The 23,983-nt window shown below is 44.0% G+C and overlaps 1 protein-coding gene and 1 long non-coding RNA gene across 7 annotated transcripts in view; one reads left to right on the plus strand and one right to left on the minus strand.

Annotated features, from left to right (window-relative positions):
- On the plus strand, positions 1 to 23,070 carry IL18R1 (interleukin 18 receptor 1). Of its 4 annotated transcripts, none has more exons than XM_082218657.1 (12): positions 1 to 496; positions 935 to 1,032; positions 1,799 to 1,887; positions 6,566 to 6,794; positions 10,990 to 11,167; positions 11,869 to 12,019; positions 13,473 to 13,538; positions 14,591 to 14,735; positions 17,237 to 17,373; positions 19,082 to 19,243; positions 19,559 to 19,717; positions 21,958 to 23,070. In XM_082218657.1, exons 3-12 carry the CDS (start codon positions 1,830 to 1,832, stop codon positions 22,287 to 22,289), a joined length of 1,617 nt encoding a protein of 538 aa, XP_082074783.1. In that variant the 5' UTR covers positions 1 to 496; positions 935 to 1,032; positions 1,799 to 1,829; the 3' UTR covers positions 22,290 to 23,070. The 4 variants fall into 4 exon arrangements, with proteins under 4 accessions (XP_082074783.1, XP_082074784.1, XP_082074782.1 ...); XM_082218656.1 differs by lacking the exon at positions 1 to 496 and adding an exon at positions 652 to 810; XM_082218658.1 differs by lacking the exon at positions 935 to 1,032.
- LOC309530197 overlaps positions 16,995 to 23,983 on the minus strand; it is a 14,248-nt gene continuing 7,259 nt past the window's right edge. Inside the window, exons 2-5 of one of the 3 annotated variants that reach the window (XR_014218658.1) lie at positions 23,259 to 23,348; positions 19,100 to 19,174; positions 18,102 to 18,207; positions 16,995 to 17,165 (exon numbers count right to left, since the gene is read on the minus strand). This is a non-coding gene — a long non-coding RNA (uncharacterized lncRNA). Of the gene's footprint in view, positions 17,166 to 18,101; positions 18,208 to 19,046; positions 19,175 to 23,258; positions 23,349 to 23,983 lie in introns of those variants that run through there. The other 2 variants (XR_014218657.1, XR_014218659.1) reach the window with 2 other exon arrangements.

The following is a 23,983-nucleotide window of genomic DNA, read 5'->3' on the forward strand; positions in this document are numbered from 1 at the left end:
CCCAGCACAGGAGACCAAGGTGTCGCGCGCTTCTCTTCCACTGCAGCAGCAGCAGCAGTTGAACCTGTCGTCCTGGGAATTTCCTCGCTTGGCCGGGGAACCCGAAAACTTTCCTAACCAGCTGCGGTTGCTGCGCACACGCGCGCGAATCTGGGTCACAGGGCGGGACTTCCAGGCAAGCCTAAACCTCAACACTGCCGCCTCTTTCTTTTTTTTAAAAAAAAGAAGACCCCCGACCCCCCACCCAAGATTTAGGACCCGATCCTTTCTTTTCCCTCTTCCGCCTTGGTCACGGAGCCCCCTGCAGGCTTGCATCGCCTAGATACGCAAATCAACGGTTTGGATAGAGAATCAATCGTTTCCCCTTTGCTGCTGGGGTTTTGTTTTTTGTTGCTACGTCTGCCTTCCAAGCGACGCGCTGAGTTTTCGGGAGGAAGGAGCCGGCCGCGTCTCCCTCGTTCACTCCCGATTCTCCGCTCCGCTTGGTTTCCGTAAGGTAAGGCACACGCAGTTCTCGCAGGGACGATTCCCCCCCTCTTGCCATCTCGGTTAGATGGTCGCGCAAGTGGTAGTAGCTGACGTGTTGCGCGCTTTGCAAACAAAATGCTGCGCAGTCCTGTACAGTTTTGGGTTTTTTTTTTTGGGGGGGATTAAGACCCATTGAAATCTGCGGCCCCAATCCTAAACATGCTTCCCCGTTTGCGCTCAGTAGGACTTTTCTTCTGCTTAAAGATTTGCATTGCTGTTGCTTCCAGACAACTTGCTAATTTCAGCATTTCTCCTGATTTTGCTTTTGCACAAAGTTTCCAGGTAGGTTACAAGGCTCCTGATATTTACTGTTTATTTTCTCTGTCTCTTTTTTTTGCGGGGAAATGATATGACGTTGTGGTCAACTGGGATAGGGGACAGTGTGTCGAGATTTCTCTTTTTTCAGACAAATCCTCTTCAATTGAGCAGCCTGATTTTGCTGCTCTCTCCTCCACACTCACTCACAAAACAGCGAGACCACCTGAAAGCAGTCCAAGTTTGCAGGTAGAGGGGCTAACGGTACTTCTAGACTGTTGCTGTCGTGTCCGTGGCATTCAGGCACATATCTGCAAATTATATCTAATTCCGCACAGTTCCTTCTGTTATTTCCCCGCCACCTTTCCACCAAGGAGCTCGGAGTGCAATTCTCCACCTCCCCATTTCACCCTCAAAGCAATCATGTGAGGTAGGTTAGGCTAAGAGACAGTGACTGGGCCAAAGTTACCCATTGAGCTTTGTAGCTGAGTGGGGAATTGAACCCTAGTCTCCCAGGTCCCTAGCCCAACACTCTAACCACTGCCTGTGTGTGGACATTGATATGACAGAAGATGGGAAGGTGTAATTTCTGCAGCATGGAAAATTATTTAGCTTAAAGTGGGAGAATAATGAGCGGGCATTGTTAAAGACCCTCAGTGTAGATAGACTTGATGCTTAGTATTGCAGCTTTAGGACCCAGCTGGCTTCCAGGTCAGTGGGCTTAATCTCTAAAGTCTAGAAGGCATATCTAGAATGTGATAGTAATTCACAGTATTCAGCAAAATCATTAAGCCATGAGCAATACGAAATGAGTCATACCCAAATATGGAAATATTTTCTTTTTTTATGTAGTAATAACTTTCCCGTTTTTTAAAAAAACCCTCCAGTTTTAGTTGTTTCTCATATTACTCATATCCTTAGATAAAAACCTCTACTGATGAATAAGACAGCCTGCAAATCCAGGCTCTGCTTTTTAAAATCAAAGCCTCTAGCTTTTACTTTTCTTTTTTTCCAGAAAAGAAGGTGCAACTCAAATTAATTTTGAAATGTATGTTGGAAATCTGTCTGTTCTCCTGCTGATGATTCTTAGCTGTGCCAGCCTAGGTAAGTATAACTCAGTTTTTCCTCTCTTTAAACAAGTTTTAGCAAGGCCCCCCCTATATATATATATATATATATATATATATATATATATATATATGCTTTCGTAGATTTTCACGGGTATAGGAATGCAGGTTTTGGTGTCTTCGGGTGTCTTCCCGTGTAAGAGTCGGGGTGTCTGTGCGACGTTTCGACGAGGTCTCACTCGTCATCTTCAGGCTGGTGCTTTCGGCTTCTTGTTACTGGAACAGAGCAGAGTCTGGTGTTTGAGTTCCTATAAATACTGTTGAGGGGTGTGGTGTATAGCCTCCAACGTTCTGGGCAGAGAGGAAGTTCCTAGATTAGTGTGCCTTTTCTTCTTTTGTTCCTTAATTACTTGAGGGATATCTTGGGTGATTTCATGAGTGATATTCTGAATATCACTGGGTGGGTCATTAATTACTTGAGGGATATCTTGGGTGATTTCATGAGTGATATTCTGAATATCACTGGGTGGGTCATTAAGTGTAGATTAGTTGCTAAAGCTCTCGTGTCTTGACCTCTTGAGCTTGTGAAGAGTTTTTCTGAGAAGATGGCTGTGCTGCATTTAGTTGTGCTCTGGCTTGGCTTCGTGTATAGGGGCGAGCTGTGGTTTTGTGCCTTGTGCCAGCCAGATCTGTGTAGGGATTGTAGGGGGGTGCAGCATCCGGAGGTGCCACTATAGTTTGGTTGCTGGATGGAGTCTGTAATATGTCTGTGGAGAGGGTCTGGGTTTGGGTCTGGTGTGGTTGATTGGTGACGGCGTTCTGTGTGCCTCTGGTTCTGGTGTCGGTTTTTGTGGGGAGGGCTAATTTCCAGATGTCTGGCAGGCGGGACGTGTCATCACGCTTGTTGAGAAACACCCTCACAACATGAACAAGCGTGATGACACGTCCCGCCTGCCAGACATCTGGAAATTAGCCCTCCCCACAAAAACCGACACCAGAACCAGAGGCACACAGAACGCCGTCACCAATCAACCACACCAGACCCAAACCCAGACCCTCTCCACAGACATATTACAGACTCCATCCAGCAACCAAACTATAGTGGCACCTCCGGATGCTGCACCCCCCTACAATCCCTACACAGATCTGGCTGGCACAAGGCACAAAACCACAGCTCGCCCCTATACACGAAGCCAAGCCAGAGCACAACTAAATGCAGCACAGCCATCTTCTCAGAAAAACTCTTCACAAGCTCAAGAGGTCAAGACACGAGAGCTTTAGCAACTAATCTACACTTAATGACCCACCCAGTGATATTCAGAATATCACTCATGAAATCACCCAAGATATCCCTCAAGTAATTAATGACCCACCCAGTGATATTCAGAATATCACTCATGAAATCACCCAAGATATCCCTCAAGTAATTAAGGAACAAAAGAAGAAAAGGCACACTAATCTAGGAACTTCCTCTCTGCCCAGAACGTTGGAGGCTATACACCACACCCCTCAACAGTATTTATAGGAACTCAAACACCAGACTCTGCTCTGTTCCAGTAACAAGAAGCTGAAAGCACCAGCCTGAAGATGACGAGTGAGACCTCGTCGAAACGTCGCACAGACACCCCGACTCTTACACGGGAAGACACCCGAAGACACCAAAACCTGCATATATATATATATATATATATATATATATATATATATATAGCATAGAAGATAAGTCACTGTTTCTGGATCTTCATATAAAGCTCCCCAGAAACATTTTGAGACGTTAATTTAAAAACCAACTGTAAATGCAAAGTGGTTACTCAGTAATCTCACTGTTCTTCAGTGTATTGGTTCTATTATTGGTAAATGTCATTTTCACTGAAAGCACACATTTTTATTTCTCAGGAATTACAGTGTGGGGTGTGATACTTAGAGCAGAATCCTTGAAATAAGTGGATTTAAATAACTTGAAGTCAATGGGTTTCTCTGGGTATGACTAACCTTTGATACTGAATTGTGTGTGCTTGTTCCTCCAACCACCCTGCGTAGTTCGAACTTTATTTTTTAAAAACCTTGTATCCCACCCTTTGTCCGAGGATCTTCGGGACAGAGTTCAACAATATATAAACCAATAAATAAATAAACGATGCAGTAAAATAAAATCTATTTCCGTAAGCTATCTACTTCTACATAAAGATGCCCTATGAAAAAGGCAATGATTAGAACAGTGTTTCCCAAAGTTGGGTCTCCTGCTGTTTTCGGACTACAATTCCCAACATCCCTGACCACTGGTCTTGCTAGCCAGGGATGATGGGAGTTGTAGTCCAAAAACAGCTGGAGACCCAACTTTGGGAAACACCAATGAGAATATGCCTAAAGAGTTTTGGCACCAAGCCAACCCTCTTGGGGCAGTGCATTCCTCAACTGTGAGGTTGTTACCAAGAAGTCCCTCTGGTGTGTTAGAGACCTCCTGGGCCTGGGCCTACCAGCTGGCCCTCCCAAGCTGGTCTCAAGCCATGGGCAGGTTGATATATAGAGAAGTGGGTCCCTCTGGCATTTCGGTTTAGGGAGTTCATTAGCAGTGGTATTAGCAGTTTAGGGAGTTACATGTCAGGGCCAAAACCTTGAACTGGGTTTGGTAGTTAACTGGCAGCTAGCACAGATCTTTGAGGATTGGTGCCATGAAGTCTTGAAACATCAGACCCAACATGACTCTGGTGGCTACATTTTGCACTAGCGGCAAATTCTGAACCCTCTTCAAGGGCAGCAGCCCCTTGTAGATTGCATTGCATTGCAGTAGCTAAACCGGAGGTTATTTGAGTGTTGATCACAGTAACCAGGCTACCCCTGTAATTTGTGTACATCAGTAGACCTGCTGTCCATGCCTGCTGTCCCTCTCTTATTGCACATAAATAGCCACGGCTATCTTCCCATCCTCCTCAGTTAGAAAACACTCTGAGGCCTCACTCAAGAGCTATCTCTTTCCCCAGCTGTTCCCTTTCTGGCTCATCCCCCAGCTACTATTTCTCAACAGGCCCAGCTGTCCAGGGTCTGATTCTTCATGCAAGAAGGAAGCCCAGGGAGCAGTGGATCGGTCCCTGGTGGTCCTTTGTAAATGATGAACCAGCCTTATCTGGAAAGAGAGACTGCATAGACTTCCAGGGACAAGGTGGAATTTAGGTAAAAGATAGCGGCAAAGGACCCCTGGACGGTAAAGTCCAGTCAAAGGCGACTATGGGGTTGCGGTGCTCATCTTGCTTTCAGGCCGAGGGAGCCGGTGTTTGTTCACAGAGAGCTTTCCGGGTCATGTGGCCAGCAAGACTAAACCGCTTCTGGCGCAACGGAACACCGTGACGGAAACCAGAGTGCATGGAAACACTGTTTACCTTCCTGCCACAGTGGTACCTATTTATCTACTTGCACTGGCATGCTTTCGAACTGCTAGGTTGACAGGAGATGGGACAGAGCAATAGGAGCTCACGTCGTCGTGGGGATTTGAACCGCTGACCTTCTGATTGGCAAGCCCAAGACAGCCAGTGTGGTGTAGTGGTTAAGAGTGGTAGTCTCGTAATCTGGGGAACCGGGTTTGCGTCTCCGCTCCTCCACATGCAGCTGCTGGGTGACCTTGGGCTAGTCACACTTCTTTGAAGTCTCTCAGCCCCACTCACCTCACAGAGTGTTTGTTGTGGGGGAGGAAGGGAAAGGAGAATGTTAGCCGCTTTGAGACTCCTGAAGGGGAGTGATAAAGCGGGATATCAAATCCACACTCCTCCTCCTCCTCCTCTTCCTCCTCCTCCTCCTCCTCTTCCTCCTCCTCCTCCTCCTCCTCCTCCTCTTCTTCTTCTTCTTCTTCTTCTTCTTCTTCTTCTTCTTCTTCTTCTTCTTCTTCTTCTTCTAATGTGGTTTAGATCACAGTGCCACCTGCGTCCCTAACTGCACACTATGAAGCTATTCTTTCAGGGGAAGTACAAGTGCATCTAGAACAATGGATCCAAACTACAAGAAAGAAGATTCCACCTAAACATTAGGAAGAACTTCCTGACAGTAAGAGCTGTTGGACAGTGGAATTTGCTGCCAAGGAGTGTGGTGGAGTCTCCTTCTTTGGAGGTCTTTAAGCAGAGGCTTGACAACCATATGTCAGGAGTGCTCTGATGGTGTTTCCTGCTTGACAGGGGGTTGGACTCGATGGCCCTTGTGGTCTCTTCCAACTCTATGATTCTATGATTCTAGGTCACCTTCTACCTAGTTCCTGGATGTGGGTGCCACTGATTCACAGCACTTCTGTCCTGTTGGAATTTAGTTTCTGTTTATTGGTCCTCATCTAGTCCATTGCAACCTCCAAATACTGGTCAAGCACCTACACAGCTTCACCTCTCCCTGCTAACCATATCTTCCACAGACTAGTACATTTCCCCCCCTTCCTTAGAAGCTTCATGCTGCGTTGCACAAACATGCAAGGTATTGTGGATCCTCTACAAACAAAAACAGGGGCATGGACAGAGCTGCATTGCCATTGCCTTCTTGTTTTGTTTGAATAGTGCCAGCATACTCCGTTTCCTGTCTCAATAGTCAGGCCAAAGAGGTGGAACGAGAGTCTTGTGTTTCATGAAGCTAGGTCACATCAGGGCTAGCGTTAGCATAGCTCCAAGAATGAGATGTGCTCTTTTGCCCCCTGTTTTCTAAGAAAGGCCACATTTATTTATTTCTTTGTGTACACCCTGCAGGTCAGCTTTGCCCTATACGCTCGATCATTAACATTCTGGAAGGAGAATATTTTTCAATTTGCTGTTCCGGGGTGGAACAAGATAGAGGCTATGCTGTACACTGGTATAAGGAAAGAGGAGGAGATTGGACCTTGATTCAAGGAGACAACAGAACTGAGTTGAGCGGGACTTACTTGGAATTTTGGCCAGCTGTGCTGAATGACACTGGAAACTATATGTGTAATTCCAGGTAGGTGGAATATGTACCAAGAGGTACATATGTACAGAGATGTTTGGAGGCCTTGGCCTGTTTTGCCAGGTCTTCCTTTCACGTAAAGAAGATGTAAAAAGGTAAAGGGACCCCTGACCATTCGGTCCAGTCGTGGCCGACTCTGGGGTTGCAGCGCTCATCTCGCTTTATTGGCCGAGGGAGCCAGTGTACAGCTTCCAGGTCATGTGGCCAGCATGACTAAGCCGTTTCTGGCAAACCAGAGGAGCGCACAGAAATGCCGTTTACCTTCCTGCTGGAGTGGTACCTATTTATCTACTTGCACTTTGATGTGCTTTCGAACTGCTAGGTTGGCAGGAGCTGGGACCGAGCAATGGGAGCTCACCCCGTCGCGGGGATTCGAACTGCTGACTTTCTGATCGGCAAGCCCTAGGCTCTGTAGTTTAACCCACAGCGCCACCCACGTCCCACAAAGAAGATGTACAGCAGTCCATATTTGCATAGGAAGCTGCCTTTCCTCTAGCTGGGTTTTCTCCCTGCTCTACCTGGAAACACCAGAGTTTGAACCTTCTCAGTGCTTTTTTTTTTGGTGGTACTCTGTACCGGCACCCCCCTCCCAAATCTTGCAATGACCCTTGTGGTCCCTTCCAGCTCTACAATTCTACTATTCCCTCTCCCACCCTCCCCACCCAGTTCCTAAGGAAAGGCTGATTATGTAGAAAGGCAGGCATCAATGCTTTTATCCCCTTGCCCTTCCCAGCCCCGCAACAAGGCAAGGCTTTAGGGGTCCCCGGCTGTTGCACAAGCACACTGCCTTCCCACCCTTTAGCCGGAATGGAACAGTTTTTTTTTTTTAAACTGGTGCTGACAGTTCAGCAACATTGCTACTAGTTGTATCTTGGTGTGGTTTCAAAGCAGGAGTGAGACTTGCTACACTGCGAATGTCAGTGAAAGACAACAGTGTCAGGAGAGCCCTCACAGTGAGTTCCTTCACTTCCTTCGCAGTTAGTAAAGCACTAGCAGCTTCCCCTCTTCCGAAAGCGGGCCTTTTCCTGTTATGCATTCTGGATTGGGCAACTCCTTGAAGCAATATGTTTCCTGGATCATCAAGGGGATGACCTCGTTTGAAGCTTAAGGTGAGCGTGGCAGAGACATGTGCTGCAAAATACTGGACTGAGAGCGTTGCAGATGCAGCCAGCATCACGGCACCTCTTTGGCGAACCACTTGCGACAGCAGCTGCATGATTTCCAACAGAAGAGCTGGCTTCTGGCACTCACAAACCACACGAGGACTCGAGCAGTAAGAAGTGCCTGGAACGGTTGGATCCAGTACCAGAACTAACGCAGCACAGTTAGCTTCAGCAGGGGCCAAACAGGCCCATGGCTGCTTCCAAGCAAAGCTAGACGGGAATTTCTGGTTTAGTGCTACGCTCAATGCAAGAAGCGTCCATCTGGATGCCATTCTGCAACCAGTTATTTTATTTATTCATTTATATACTGCTTAATGCCAAAATTGGGATGCAGGTGGCACTGTGGGTTAAACCACAGAGCCTAGGACTTGCCAATCAGAAGGTTGGCGGTTCGAATCCCTTCAACAGGGTGAGCGCCCGTTGCTCGGTCCCTGCTCCTGCCAACCTAGCATTTCGAAAGCACGTCAAAGTGCAAGTAGATAAATAGGTACTGCTCTGGCAGGAAGGTAAACGGCGTTTCCGTGCGCTGCTCTGGTTCGCCAGAAGCGGCTTAGTCATGCTGGCCACTTGACCCGGAAGCTGTACGCCAGCTCCCTTGGCCAGTAGAGCGAGATGAGCCCCGCAACCCCAGAGTCAGCCACGACAGGACCTAATGGTCAGGGGTCCCTTTTACCTTTACTAATGCCAAAATAGTCTCCTGTTAGTTCCCAACCATTTTGGGACGGCAACCCACAAACCCAAATTTACATGGCATGGCGACCCATCAGTTTATTGTGGCATGAATTTTGGATCTTGGATCTTATTTCTTTATTGCTCTGAGTTTTTGTGACTGATGCTCCCTCACCCAAATCCATACTATGTCCAGCTATGTCCCGTTGGTCCTGAATGTACAGAGCAAACAATATTGATTTTGTACCACATACACACACTGATGATGTTGCTGCCTAGCAAAAACACGGAACACTCTCCTGTGTGAATGATATGACTTGAAAGTAAATAGATGTTATTGTCTAGGGTTTCTCTCAAGGGCTTGGGTGCCAGTCCAGAGAGGCATAAGTTTCCTTTCCAAAATTCTTGGCCAATGAGAGCTGTGATGATGGTGCAGCAGTGACCAGAACATACTGAGGTTGAATCGGTCTAGGGAATCAGTCCAGGTCCAAACATAATCCAAATGCAGGGTCAATAACAAAGGGAGTTGCAGGGAGACTAAGGTGGAATCTCTACACACTTAAAAAACCGCTCTGAAAATGCTTTTTGTAATAAAGCGTTCTTAAAAATACATTGAATTTTCCATAAGGCTCACCATCACCATCTGGTGTCACATTGCATATTGCACTTAAAACACACTTAAAACATTTTGTTTGCAGCTGTATAGCTGAGTCCTAGGTCTGAGTTTAAGGAGCCAGAGACCTGGGTTGTTTTGAGCAACTGAAGGGCTCAAACGGGAGGCATCTTTGCCTTATAGAAAATGCTTTATTTGGCCGTCTGGAGTCCCACGTTATTTTCTCAGTGGCATCTATCAATTCAGTTTTCAGATGGCTTTTTTAAATCTAAAAATGACCCAGGAGCGAGAGTCAAGTTAGGTAACTGTTATCCAAAGATCTTGGGTTGGGCTGCTGCTTGTTGTTTTCTTCCTGCCCCCTTTACTGACACCTTGGTTCTTGTGGCTGTCACAAATTAGGTCACAGAGACCTCACTTGAGTATGTGATTCTGTGCCTTGAAATGAAGTCAGGGAGTGTTTGTGAACGTTCTTTGGAACCTGAATGTCCAACGTGGTTTACACAGCTTCCGATTGGCTACAGGAGCTCCCGGAAGCCAATCGGAAGTCATGCCTTGGTTTCCGAACATTTTGGAAGTCGAACGGATTTCTGGAATGGATACCGTTCGACTTCCGAGATACCACTGAATTGTGATAATGATGAGCTATCACAATCATTGCATTTTTATACCACCCTTCATCTGAAATTACAGGACTGTTAACAACCTAATAACTCAAAATTACTACTACTACTATAAGGTAAAGGGACCCCTGACCATTAGATCCAGTCATGGCTGACTCTGGGGTTGCGGCGCTCATCTCACTTTATTGGCCGAGGGAGCTGGCGTACAGCTTCCAGGTCATGTGGCCAGCATGACTAAGCTGCTTCTGGAGAACCAGAGCAGCACACGGAAACGTCGTTTACCTTCCCACCGGAGCGGTAGCTATTTATCTACTTGCACTTTTTGGTGTGCTTTCGAACTGCTAGGTTGACAGGAGCAGGAACCAAGCAACGGGAGCTCACCCCGTTGCGGGGATTCGAACCGCCGACCTTCTGATCGGCAAATCCTAGGCTCTGTGGTTTAACCCACAGCGCCACCTGCGTCCTACTTTTACTATAAAATAACAAATTTCCCACCCACCCCAACACATAATGTATGAATTATTTTGTTTGTTTTGGTTCATTGCTTTTGGTTTCCTACTTTCAATGGCCTAAATGCCTGATTTATTCAGGAACTGTGCCCAAAAAACCATTTACAAATGTACCACTACATATGCAAATATGCGAATGTGGTTTTGTCCTTGTGAGAGAACTGGTCTGTGCAAATGGCTTTTAATGTGTCGTGGGTTCTAGGGCTAGCTCACCCACCCCATGAGGCATGATGGGACGACCTATGGAGCCGGATCTGCAGGGGCAGCTGACCCAGCCTTCAAGGAATACATTTCCCACTTGCGCTGCCTGTGGCGTGCCCCTTGGAGCCCGGATCTGCCGCCTCCTTGGTGACCTCCCCAACTGCCACCTCTACAGCAGGTTCTTGGCAAATAGGAGGTGCTGCTGGTCTCCTCCCACCCTTGTTCCTGATGAAGATCTTCACTCACCCCTTTTCTGCTAGCCGGGGAGGGCCGCCATTTTGTGGTTTGCCTCAGGTGTCAAAATATGCCTTGGGCTGGCCTTGATGGGTTTTCTCATGGAAGGAAAGTGGGACATAAATGTAAGAAAATAAAGAAAGCCACTTTAACACACACACGCTTCTTCCTTCCTCTCAGCAATGGAAAACACAATCCAAAGAAATGGTCTTTGATTGTCCTCCAGAGAAGTAGAACAAGTTGCTTCAATGTCAACCACGTGTCATCTGCTATACATGGAATTCTTGGAAGAACCTATCACCTGAAATGCAATGATACATACCACAAGGCAAATGTTGCCAAGATAACGTGGTACAAGGTATTTATTAACACAGCTTTCTCTGGAAATTGAGTTCCTTTACCTTTTAAATAATTAAATAATAATTAATTTTTGTCGGGAGGGTGGGGCTGGAGGGCTGGAACAGATATGTACCCAAAAATCCACCTATATCTGTAATCATAAAGTTGTGGCCATTTCTAATCCAGTTTATTAATCACATTTTACACTGTTACTGGATTTGCAACAAACAAACAAACAAACAAACTTTGTGGTGAGTTTCCCCTCCCTTTTCCAGAGTAACTACAAGGTTGTGATGAAATATTTATCATGAGAAGCAGTTTAGACTCAGGGGCCAGCAAACTTTTTCTGCAGGGGGCCGGTCCACTGTCCCTCAGACCTTGTGGGGGGCCGGAGTATTTTTTTTGGGGGGGGAAATGAACAAATTCCTATGCCCCACAAATAACCCAGAGATGCATTTTAAATAAAAGGAAACATTCTACTCATGTAAAAACACGCTGATTCCCAGACCGTCCGCGGGCCAGATTTAGAAGGCGATTGGGCCGGATCCAGCCCCCAGGCCTTCGTTTGCCTACCCATGGTTTCTTTAAAGCAAGGCAATGAAGGCAGAATGGAAGGGGAGGGTTGGCTCACCACATTGTTTGCGTACTTGTTCATGTACTGTATTTTGAAGTTTTATGCTGTTTCTAAGACACCTTTTGGAACATCTCCACTTTAAACAGGACTGCAGGAAGCTCCCTCAAACAAAGGAGGAGTGGTCTATCGATGAGCTAACAGCGGGAGATTCTGGAAACTTCACATGCGTGAAGTCATTTGTTCATGCAGGAAAGAGATACAATGCTACCAAAACAATAGGACTAACAGTGGAAGAAGGTGAGAGGCGGAGCGAAAAATAGGATGATAGTTTGCTTTGCATTAAACCCTTTAAATCTCAACTTACCCAGGAGCCCCTATACATACTAGCAGGTGTCAAATTTATGCCCATTTGTGGCATAATCTTTTAAGTGCTGAATTTGTGGCTGAATCTTTTAAGTGCTTAGCAATGCTGCTGTTTACTCAGTATTTGATTTTTAGGGTCTCCCATGTGTTAAAAAAGCAAGGGAGCTGGGGCTTGCTGCTATAGTGGAAGCCCTTTTGTGTGGATAATACATGGCAGGGGCCTACAGTCTGCCTAACGTTTGGCTCTCTGTAGGCTCAGCTGCCATCAACACTCTGTAGCAATACGCGGCTAATAAAGAATGAGCAATAATCAATAATAATGTAGTGTTTCACAATAGCAAATAGTACGTACGTGATGTTTCAAAGTACTTTAAATCAAAATAATAATCATAACCACTCACTATAACAGAACATCACGATTAAGGTCAGATGCCTTTAAACAAGTGCATAGCAATTAAGGCCACATAGGTACATCAAAAATAAGGGGAAGACAGAAGTGCCTGGCGTGCTCTGGTCCATGGGGTCACGAAGAGTCGGACACGACTAAACAACAACAACAGGTACATCAAATAACAAAGGATCAGCAGCCTTTACACGTACCAGTGTCTGCTGATCCTTTGTTATTTGATGTACCTGTAGGTAGACATTTTAATCGCTGATGAAGATTCATCTTCAAAACAGTGCATATATCCGGAAAAACTGTTCTTCTGTTTTCTGCTGGAGCACCTGTCAACGCTTTTTTACAGGACATTGATTGACTGATTGATCACAATGTTCTGTTATATTGACTGGTTATGCTTACTGTTTTGATTTAACATACAGTGGTACCTCGGGTTGAGAACTTAATTTGTTCCAGAGGTCCGTTCTTAACCTGAAACCGTTCTTAACCTGAGCTACCACTTTAGCTAATGGGGCCTCTCGCTGCCACCGGTGCACGATTTCTGTTCTCATCCTGAGGTAAAGTTCTTAACCTGAGGTATTATTTCCAGGTTAGCGGAGTTTGTAACCCGAAATGTTTGTAACCTGAGGTACTATTTGTATGTACTATTTGTTATTGTGAAACACTACATTATTATTGATTATTGCTCATTCTTTATTAGCTGCGTGTTGCTTCTGGTTGGTCTAGTTTTGCCATTCTGCAACACAGGGGATTTGCTTTGTTGCAACAACACTCTGTAAGCTGACAGGTTCCTATCAGGCACTTTTTGTCAGCCCTGGATTTATGTGAATAATGATGATGATGATGATGATGATGATGATACTTTCAAATCATATAACAACAATTATAACAACAACATTATTTCACCCAATTTCAAATATGTCAACATTAGACTGAACTGTTAGGGGAAAGGATGGCTTAAGTAACGTGCTGTTTTGCATCCCCAAGGTCTTGAGGAAATCACAAAGCCTGGGCTAATTGGATCCGAAAGTTATACCATCCTAACGGAAATAGGTACCTCTTCCTTTCTCTAAAATGAGAGAATGTTTTGTAAGGCTAGTTGTGTAAGTGTGTGTGGTTGTATGGGCTGGTTGTGTGGCATGCAAGTGAAGACAGCAGGCATTGCCACATTTGTCCCAAAATGTGTAGCTGGGTAAGACATTACATCCTGAGATACACTGTGGGGACAGAGTAGACTTATTTCATGAACCATGTGGACTGCCTATTGCAGAGTATGCATGCATGCATGTATTACAGGTAGAATTTTTTTACAAAATAAATTTAAAGTGACTTATGTTGATTTGAAACAAAAAACTGCCATAACCTAAACAAACCATTATTATTTATTTATAATTCATTCATCATTTTGGTTGGCCCTGTAGAGTGCAAGTTTTCATAGCTGTTATCTGCATAAGAAACTTATGGGAGACATTTTAACTGCATATTTAACCGAACCATGCATATCACTTCCATCTCTGTGGTAGATGGCAACCCACGGCAGTTTCCTGATGAGGCAGTATCCTTCTGAAATCTTGAAAAAAACTAGAGCAAACACCCTTAAAAACTTAATATAGGACTACAAAATAATGGGAGTTGGAAGCAAAGCAACTGCTCCCAGGCCTTTGGGAAAGGGTGAGGATTTTAATGGAGCCATTTGGCTGGTATTGTTTATTGTCTGTTTTGATGCAGCCGGAGGACTCTTTACTTTTAAGGTGTGGGTTGTTAGTTATATTCAGAGTAGACCCATTAAATTCAGTGGACATGACAAACTTAAGTCCACTAATTTCAATGGGTCTGCTGTGAGCACAATGTGGTTGAACTTAAACCACTGTCATCGAGGAAACGCTGCTCTGAGTATGACTTAGGTAGATACCACCCTGTGGGGTTTTAGTTGTATAGTTTTAGGAATGTTTGTATTCCTGCCCTGGGCCTAGATAGTGGAAGGTGGGCTAGAAATTTCACAAATAAATAAAAACAAATTAGGCAATCATTTCCGCTTTAATAACAGTTGGGTGTATTTATTAAAGGCCCCCTAAATTATTAATTTTGAAACATGTTCTGCTTAGGTAAAAAGGAAATCCTCAACTGCACAGCTTTTTTAGGTTACTCTAACAATGTAGTTGGAGAATTTCTGCTTTATTGGTCACATCAAGATGACATGATAGGTCGCTGTGAGGACAACGACTTGCCATGTGAAATGGAATACCATTAGTAAGTAATGTTGGTAGGAAAATACTGTGTATCAATGTTTATATAGTGCAATCCTTGGCATTTTGGTATGTTGTGATTTCCTGTGCTCTCTGCCTTGCATTCTTACCTAACCAGCTAAAATTAAATGTAACCATAGGGCTTCTTTGTAAGACAGACACAAACTGGTGATTAATAGCAAGCCGTGTCCATGGCAGGATCTAGAATCAGTTTAGATTGAAAGCAGGATGTTTACATGGATTGTTCCAGATTAATGAAAAACTACATTTTTGGTGCTACAAATGGGTTAGTGTGTAGCTAGCCTGAGCCTATGGGACACGGGTGGCGCTGTGGGTTAAACCACAGAGCCTAGGACTTGCCGATCAGAAGGTCGGCAGTTTGAATCCCCGCGACGGGGTGAGCTCCTGTTTCTCGGTCCCTGCTCCTGCCAACCTAGCAGTTCAAAAGCATGTCAAAGTGTAAGTAGATAAATAGGTACTGCTCCGGCAGGAAGGTAAACAGCGTTTCTGTGCGCTGCTCTGGTTCGCCAGAAGCGGCCTAGTCATGCTGGCCACATGACCCGGAAGCTGTACGCCGGCTCCCTCGGCCAATAAAGTGAGATGAGCGGCGCAACCCCAGAGTTGGTCATGACTGGACCTAATGGTCAGGGGTCCCTTTACCTTTACCTTTAGCCTGAGACTGGATTCAACCAAGTGTCTAGAGGATTGGGAAGGTGCACAATACAACAAAATTATCGCTTTCCATTTTGTGCTCTTCTCTGCAACTATCTGCCTATTTGTGTTTGCATTCCTCTCACTGTCTCTTCCACCTTTCTTTAATGTTCATATTGTCTGCATTATCTGTGAACTGGTTATAGATTCCCCCCGTCTTTAGATTGGATAAGGTACACTTCTTCTTTTCCCCTTTTCTTCTTATTCTTCTTTCAATAAATTTATACACTGCTTGATTATGAAAACAAACAAAAAAACCTCAAAGTGGTTTACAAAAAGATTAAAAAAAAATGAACAGCAATAATACTGAAAAGGATTTTTAAAAAATCAATATTATAGCATTGTGGCAGCGGTATCTAATGTTTCCCGTCTGATGTTATCGGACTACAACTCCATCAGTCCTGGGCCAGCATGGCCAATGATAAGGAATGATGGGAGTTGTAGTCAAACCACATCTTGAGGATACCGTATTAGCTATCCCTGCATGGTGTTACTTCACTAGACCTCTCTCACTTCAGCTTGGCATTTGCTGGCTTGTGATGTTGCCCGACCATAAGACACACCTAGTTTTAGAGGAGGAGAACAAGAAAAAATATATTCTCTCCCTCTCTGCACAGAGCCCCTTCAGCGAAGCGGCAGGAGAAACAGAGCCCCTTCCGTTTCTCCTCCTGCTTCGCTGAAGGGGCGCTGCGCAGAGAGGGAAAGCTGCGCAGCACCTCTCCAGCGAAGCAAAGCCAGGTGAACAAGAGGGATCGGTGTGCACGACCCCTCTTGCTCTCCTGGCTTCAGCGAAAGCAACGCGAAGCCTCCGGAGTGCAGCAGGAGCTCCTGCTGCGCTCCGGAGGCTTCGCGTTGCTTTCGCTGAAGCCATGGAGCCTGCATTCGCTCCACAAGACGCACACACATTTCCCCTTACTTTTTAGGAGGGGGAAAGTGCGTCTCATAGAGCAAAAAAACCGGTGTTTTTGTTTTACTTTGGACTTTGTATGTCATATTCTGTATTTACATTTTGCCTGGAAATGGCAGTACTGTGGCAAACACCCCATACATTTAAAGCACATATAAATCAAACATTCACCCTGCAAAGAATCCTGGAAACTGTAGTTTACTCCCTTACAGAGCTGCAATTCCCAGTACCATTAACAATTCCCAGGATTCTCGCTTTAAATGTATAGTGCTTAAGCAGTCCAAAACAGGTGGTATATAGTTTTTAAAATATATATATATATCCATAAATATATGTTCATACTAAATGAAAGATCATAAAACGGGTTTATAAAGTAGTACCTTTCAAAGATTGTATGAACTATGATAGGATCATCCCTGTGCATGACAGAACTTCCCCCATAAACAGTGACTGAAGGAAACATGGAAATGCCACACTAAATATCTAGGGTTGTAGCCAACATTAATCATACTGAGAGTGGGCCCTTTGAAATTAATGGACCCAAGTTAATCAGGTCCATTTGTTTCAATCTGTCTACTCTGAGCATTACTAATATTGGGCACAGCCTCTAGTTTGGAAGTACCCAATGAAGCTGCAATGAGAACATTTATTTAGTTGGAGAGGGTGGTTTATTTCTCAAATTACTGTAGCACAGTCACAAAGGGCTCTTCTTCTGTTATGGATTCTTGATCTGAGATTCCTGCATTCCAGGGGGTTGGACTACGATTCTATGATTCTAAGATTTTCTTCAGTGATCTGCCGTTGAAGATTTGTATCCTGAAATTAGATTACAAGCAGCAAGCTGACCGATGAAAGACGTCTCACATTCTTTTCTTTTCTTCTAACAGTCAAGAAGAAGGGAAAAACTATTCTTTGAAGCAGTTGTGGATCAAGAGCGTTAAAGAGGCGGACATCAATTTTTCATACACCTGCAATTTTGTGGCAGCTGGTTACCCTGAAAAGCAAATAGTTACACTTCAGAAAGGTACTGTATGGTTTTCTTCTAATGCCCGGCGCCCACAAAGAATATTAACTGGGGCCCGTCTGTGGACCAGATACAACGGAAGTGCAAAGCACTTATGCAAGAAAAATCAGAGCTTTTGTGTGGAAGCCTAAGAAGTAGTCCTCTGGATGGGAGGCTCAAATTGTTGATAGTACAACAATTTGTGCAATACTACAGTACTTAGTATTTCTGTCTCAGTTGAGTGCTCCCTTCTTGTAGAATTAATTTACCTTATTTGAAAGGAAGTGGGAAATAGCAACGGCAAAGGTAGCTCAGTCAGTAGAGCATGAGACTCTTAATCTCAGGGTTGTGGGTTCAAGCACCATGCTGGGCAAAAAAAACCCTGCCTTGCAGTGGGTTGGACTGGATGACCTTTGTGGTCCCTTCCAGCTGTTCAATTCTATGATTCTATGTTTCTGCCCGCGGCTGTTTCTCTTAGCTGACAAAATTAGTCATAGTTCCCTAACTGGATCTAGCATCCTGGTGTTGGCGTAATCCAGGAAAAAGACTAGTGCCGGATCTCTCAGCACAGGTCAACGTTTGTAGTGGCAAATACATACAGGGCTGCTACTTTTTCTTGCCGATCTTGGTCTGAGATTGTAATAGACATGCTTTCCCCCCAGCCGGACATTTTGACTCCTGCAGTCTTGCTGTGGAGACAGCTTGTCAGGAAGAATTGGTGGGGAGGGGGAAAAGTGTTAAGCACCCACCAGTTCTCTCTTTCAAATGCTCCTCCTCCCAATCACATTATCTCAACAAAAATGGGGTTGTTGTTTTTTTTTGGGGGGGGCGCTTTGGTCGCCTCTTGGATGTTGACTATAAATGAACAAGAACAATTGGATTTCATGGGGCTCAGTTTGTTTGAGAGCAAACGAAGCATGAGCTCACGAATTGAGGATAGATAATATCATCATCATACTGTAATAATAATAATAATAATAATAATAATAATAATAATAATAATTAATAATACTATTTATACCCCACCTATCTGGCTGGGTTTCCCCAGCTACTCCAGAGAGCCAGTGTGGTGTAGTGGTTAAGAGCGGTAGTCATGTAATCTGGGTAACCGGGTTCGCGTCTCCGCTCCTCCACATGCAGCTGCTGGGTGACCTTGGGCCAGTCACACTTCTGTGAAGTCTCTCAGCCCCACTCACCTCACAGAGTGTTTGCTGTGGGGAAGGAAGGGAAAGGAGATTGTTAGCCGCTTTGAGACTCCTGAAGGGGAGTGAAAGGCGGGTTATCAAATCCAAACTCTTCTTCTTCTTCTTCTTCCAATCGGCTCCCAACAGAAGATTAAAAACACAACAAAAGATCAAACATTAAAAACTTCCCTAAACAGGGCTTAGATCATAGGATCCTTCTTACACCTTGGGGCAGAAAAAAGAGGCACGACAACATTTGTTATCCCTTTTTCTGCCTAAAAACATACTGGGCAAACACTTAATAGCAGAGTGTTCCAGCATCAGTATAGACCAGGGGCCCCCAATGTGGTGCCCTGTAGATGTTGTTGAACTCCAGTTCCCATCAGCCTCAGCCAGGGGGATTATGGGAACTGTAGTGAAGCAACACTGTGGCGGGAGGGGTATGTTGGCTACCCTTGAGATAGACTTATTGCAGTTTTTCTTGAGAAGAGTACTTATTTGGAGGGCTCTGTCTCAATCGTGTGTTGCCTCCTTTTGTTTTCCAGAAACGAATCGAGACTTACCCTTGCGGGTCTTTACCCCTGGAATTATCACAGTGATCTTGCTTTCCCTTGTTTCTGTTCTTGCGGTCGTTCTGTCTGTGATATTCAAAGTTGACCTTGTTTTATTGTACAGAGATGTCACAGGGAAGGATGAAACGATTGGAGGTAAAACATAGTAATGCTTGGTTTAGGGTGGGGTGGGTGGAGAGCTGTTTTGCCTGGGCAAAAATGAATTTTGTAGGTCTTGGTTGGGGAGGCAGACAGGGTTGTATTTGCTTTTTAAGCTTTTCTATTGCAGCATTCCTTGGTTTGCAAAGGGAAGGACCTTTCAGTTTATTAGGCTGCATGGAATGAAGGGTAAGTGGCTACCTTCAAGAAATGCAGGAGGTGCAACATTAGTTCCAGTAATTGCACAAGGAATGTCTTTTTAAAAATAGACAGAACACATAAATACTTCATGGGTGAATTAATTTTTTTCAGATGGAAAAATATATGATGCATTTGTGTCTTACCTGAAAGACTGTGTACCCATATGTGATGAAGAGAGAAAATTTGCACTGAACATATTGCCCACAATATTAGAAAAACATTTTGGATACAAACTGTGTATCTTTGAACGGGATATCTCTCCTGGAGGAGGTAGGTGGATGTGTTGTTACTGTCTTACTGAGTAATTTTTGACAACAACAACAACAACAACAACAACAACAACAACAACATAATATATTTACATGCCGTCCAACTGACTGGGTTGCCCCAGCCACTCTGGGCAGCTTCCAACAAATTAAAACATTAAAAACTTCCTGATACAGGGCTGCCTTCAGATGTCTTCTAAGTCAGATAATTGTTCATTTCCTTGACATCTGATGGGAGGGCGTTCCACAGAGTGGGTGCCACTGGTTCCCTGTAACTTCGCTTCTTGCAATGAGGGAGCCATCAGAAGGCCCTTGGAGCTGGATCTCAGTGTCCGGGCTGAACGATGAGGGTGGAGATGCTCCATTAGGTATACAGGGCCAAAGCTATTTAGGGCTTTAAAGGACAGCACCAATAACCCCTTTTCATGGGTGTTAACCCTGATTCTTTTTTTAAAAAATTAAATGCATACCAAAATGAGGGATGTTTTGTAGCAGAATTTAGCCATGCAAGGTGTACTTGAGCAGTTAGGAGTTATGTTAGAAGACATCTGTTAATCTATTTATAAGTCAAATCTAGTTGCTCATAATTTTCAGATTTGTAATGAACTCTGACTTGGATCCAACTGACTTCAGTATTTTCACAATTCAAACCAACGTCAAGTTAATTTATATATTTTTTACCTTATAGGCTGCATAAGCAGCCAAACTCATCTTTGTACATGCTGAGTTGTTTGGAAACAAACAGATTGCGTATACAAAGGAATAAGAACAAAACCATTTGCCCTGCACGGGTGTGGGATGAATAATATTGTCCCCTTTACTCATGTTTTGCCAAGGGAACCAATCATTTTAGAAGTCTGGACCCGAACTATTTCTTGCTGGAAGAAATAGCCTTATCAGCTTGTATGTTTTCAACTATCTGCTATTGGGCTTTGATTCACATTACTTCCCGCATCGTCCTTGAGGTCCAGAGAGAACGTTGGGCATATGAAACCGCATTATACTGAGCTGGACCACCCAGTATTATCAATTTTGACAGACAGGAGTCCCCTGCTACATTAGATCTGACAGATATATTAAAATTTTGGAGGAGAGAAATGCCTTTTCTTTCCGCTGCATTATTCTAAGGCGCTTTTCAGATTGAGGAAAAATGGACGCTTAGCCCTTTTACCGGGCGGCTGGCCTTGGCCGCCTGGGCAGCTGGCTCAAGCTCCCGCTCGCTGCTTCAATTCATATTGGCCAATGGGTGACCTCCTCTTGGAGGGGGGGCAGTGCCTCGCTGGCTGAAAGGGCATTACAAACGTTTGTTATCGGGGGAAAATGTAATATCTTGTCCTTCTGTAACGGAAGAGGGAGGGAAGCCCACCAGAGAAGGGCGAGTCCTTAGCCTTGTTACCCTTAAGGGTGACACAGATGTTTGTTTTGCTGGAGAGCGGTGCTGGTGGTTTATTCATCTGTGCCAAACAAGAATCTGTGACCATAGTAGGTGACGGTTTTATCGTTTGGTTAACAAGTGGTGTTGATTTAAAGGAAGAATGAGTTGCTTCTGATAATATCGCAGACCAGGTATGAAGTTCTGCCGCTTACATGCCCACATGCCTTCCTGCCTTCGTAGAAGTCGTTTCCTCACAGTTTCTCAGAGACCTCAGAACATCACATTAGAGTTGTGCAGAGGTCATGAAGGGCAAAAGAAAATGGCTGGTGTCCTTTAAAGTATTTGCAAACTGCCTTTTTCTTCTTTGACTCCAGGACTCTGTCATGATGCTGAAAATAGACTTCTTAGTTGAAAATGGACTTCTGACTTTAAGTTCTTAATTCTAAGTGTGGGATGGGGAAGAGAAGGCTGAAATTGCTTGGTTGTGAGTGAAAGGCATTCTGCACATGCCCAGAATCACTCACTATTGCCGTTTACTGGAATTTTTGCTTAAGAATTCTTTGTCATGAACTCGCTGACTAATTGTGGGCTAGTCACTTATTATTGTGCCTCAGTGTTCTCCAGCTGTGAAATGTGATACGACCCATAGTTATATAGTTATATTGTTACACACACACAAAATATATACATAATCTGTTTTCTAAAATTAGAAATAATTCACTTTAAACTTTTCCATCCTGCTTTGTGGCTGAAAAGACAGCATTAGCACATTTCCACAGGCCTCTCATGTTTGTAATTCATGTAATGTATTAGTAGACCAATGCTATTTCAGATGTTTCCATTATAACTGCTCCCTCTTCTGCCTGCAGCTGCTGTTGATGATGTCCAGTCATATATTGACAGAAGTAGAAGATTAATCATTATACTGAGTAAGAACTACATCTCTGACAAAGTCATGTTTGAGCTTGAAACCGGGCTTCACAAGGCCTTGGTTGAAAAGAACATTAAAGTGATACTAATAGAATATATGCCTATACGTGACTTTGATTTCTTGCCCAAGTCTTTGAAACTTCTTTCACCAAGCCACGTGGTGAAATGGAAAGAAGAGAAGTCACTCGCTTTAAATTCCAGGTTTTGGAAGAAGCTCCGCTATGCGATGCCTGCTAAGCCCTCCTCAATGAAGGAACCGGATATTTTGTAAGATGTACATTCCAGGACAGAGCATGAGCAATTCAGCCACCCCTGAAGGGCTTCACTCAGTTTTCATCTTAGTAAGGCTACTAGCTTTATATCAGAGTCCTTTTAGAACAAGATGTTGCTACAGGCTGCTGACTGTTTGCAATTAGAGTGGCTATATTTGGGAAGTTTTGTGTCTCATATCCCCAAAACAAAATGTGTCAGAAAATATACCGTGTGATCTTTAAGTAGATGCAGCACTCCCTGGAAGCCAACTCAACATAGGATTCAATAGAGAATATTTTGTCTCCTTATATGAACAGATGTCATTCATAGGTTTGCTGCCTTCAGTGTTGCAGACCCTGTCCTGTGGAACTCCTTGCCAAGAGAGGATCAGCAGGAAACACTCCTGCCTTCTTTTATATATCTCCTAAAATTGTAATATTCAGGCAAGCCTTTGCAATGTGAAATTGTTTTTACCAACCTGTATTTATTGATTTTTTAAAAATGGTGTTTATAATTATTATTTTTTAAAAAAATCTAATAGTAATTTTGTATGCTGTATATTGCCTTGCTGTATTTTTTTATGAAACTACAGTCTATAGATATTTCCAAAAAAAATAAATGTCTGCATCTGTGTGCACCCACTCCAACTGTGGTGCTATTTTTACTTTCAAAACACACGCTGGGTGGGAACAAGATATTTGTAGAAATATAATATATGTTACCTTGGTTTGTTATCTCACTTTTAAAACCAGACATTGCTGAATCTGATAAGGAGCTACAATAAACCACAGTGGATTAGCTGTCTGTCTTCAGATATATTGAATAATGAAAAGAAAATGTCAGTAGTATTACTCTTGGTTGCAATAATACCTTGGTGCTGTATCAAGTATGCAAAGAATGGCTAAACTTTCTACAATTATCTAGTACTGTACCAACTGTCCAGTCTGATTTTCAAGTAGCAAGGTGTCTGCTGACTGGGTTTGCTCACTAGGAGATATTCCATTTTGCCATTTCAAGCCGCAAGCCTTTTTCACCTGCCCATTTTTCGCTGTCTGTACATATACGTGCTACAGCACTCCTGAAAAAAGCACAAGAGCAAAGAAGTTGAATGAGATGCAAGGTTGAAATGCCAAAACAGAAAAGTTGCAGGACTCTGGTGCACAACAAGTGAATGTGCAAGCCCCGTTGGTAGGGTCGCCATATTTTGAAGAGCAAAAAAAGAGGACACATTTTATGACTTCTACTTTTAACTATGGGTTGCTATGACTTCTCTAATGTTACACACTTGTGAGAAAGAGGACCTGTCCTGGAAAAAGAGGACACATGGCAACCCTGCCATTGGAGAAAAGAAATTGAAGATTGGTGCAGGGAACAGGAGTCTGAATAGCTGGGGCAAGGTTCAAGGATGGAATTATAATCCATTGTTTGGTATGAAACAAGTCAATTAGTTTCCCTACTTTCTATAGCAAACAGTTCAACTTTCCTATTGATGAGAGATTGTTGTATTTACATTGCACCCATTTCCAGTTTCAACAGCAGTCTATAGGGGGCAAGCACACAACATTTTACCTGATCACAATCATATACCGGTAAATGCTGGGCTTTGTGGTTTTATGCTTGGTGCAGGAAGCAGGCTTCTGACTCATTAACCACAGCCTCCATAGGGTGAGGAATGCTTATCGTGACTACATGTCATCTGGTAGTTTAAACTGC

The sequence above is a fragment of the Podarcis vaucheri genome (assembly GCF_965113315.1).
Source record: "Podarcis vaucheri genome assembly, chromosome: 4".
NCBI lineage: Eukaryota > Metazoa > Chordata > Lepidosauria > Squamata > Lacertidae > Podarcis > Podarcis vaucheri.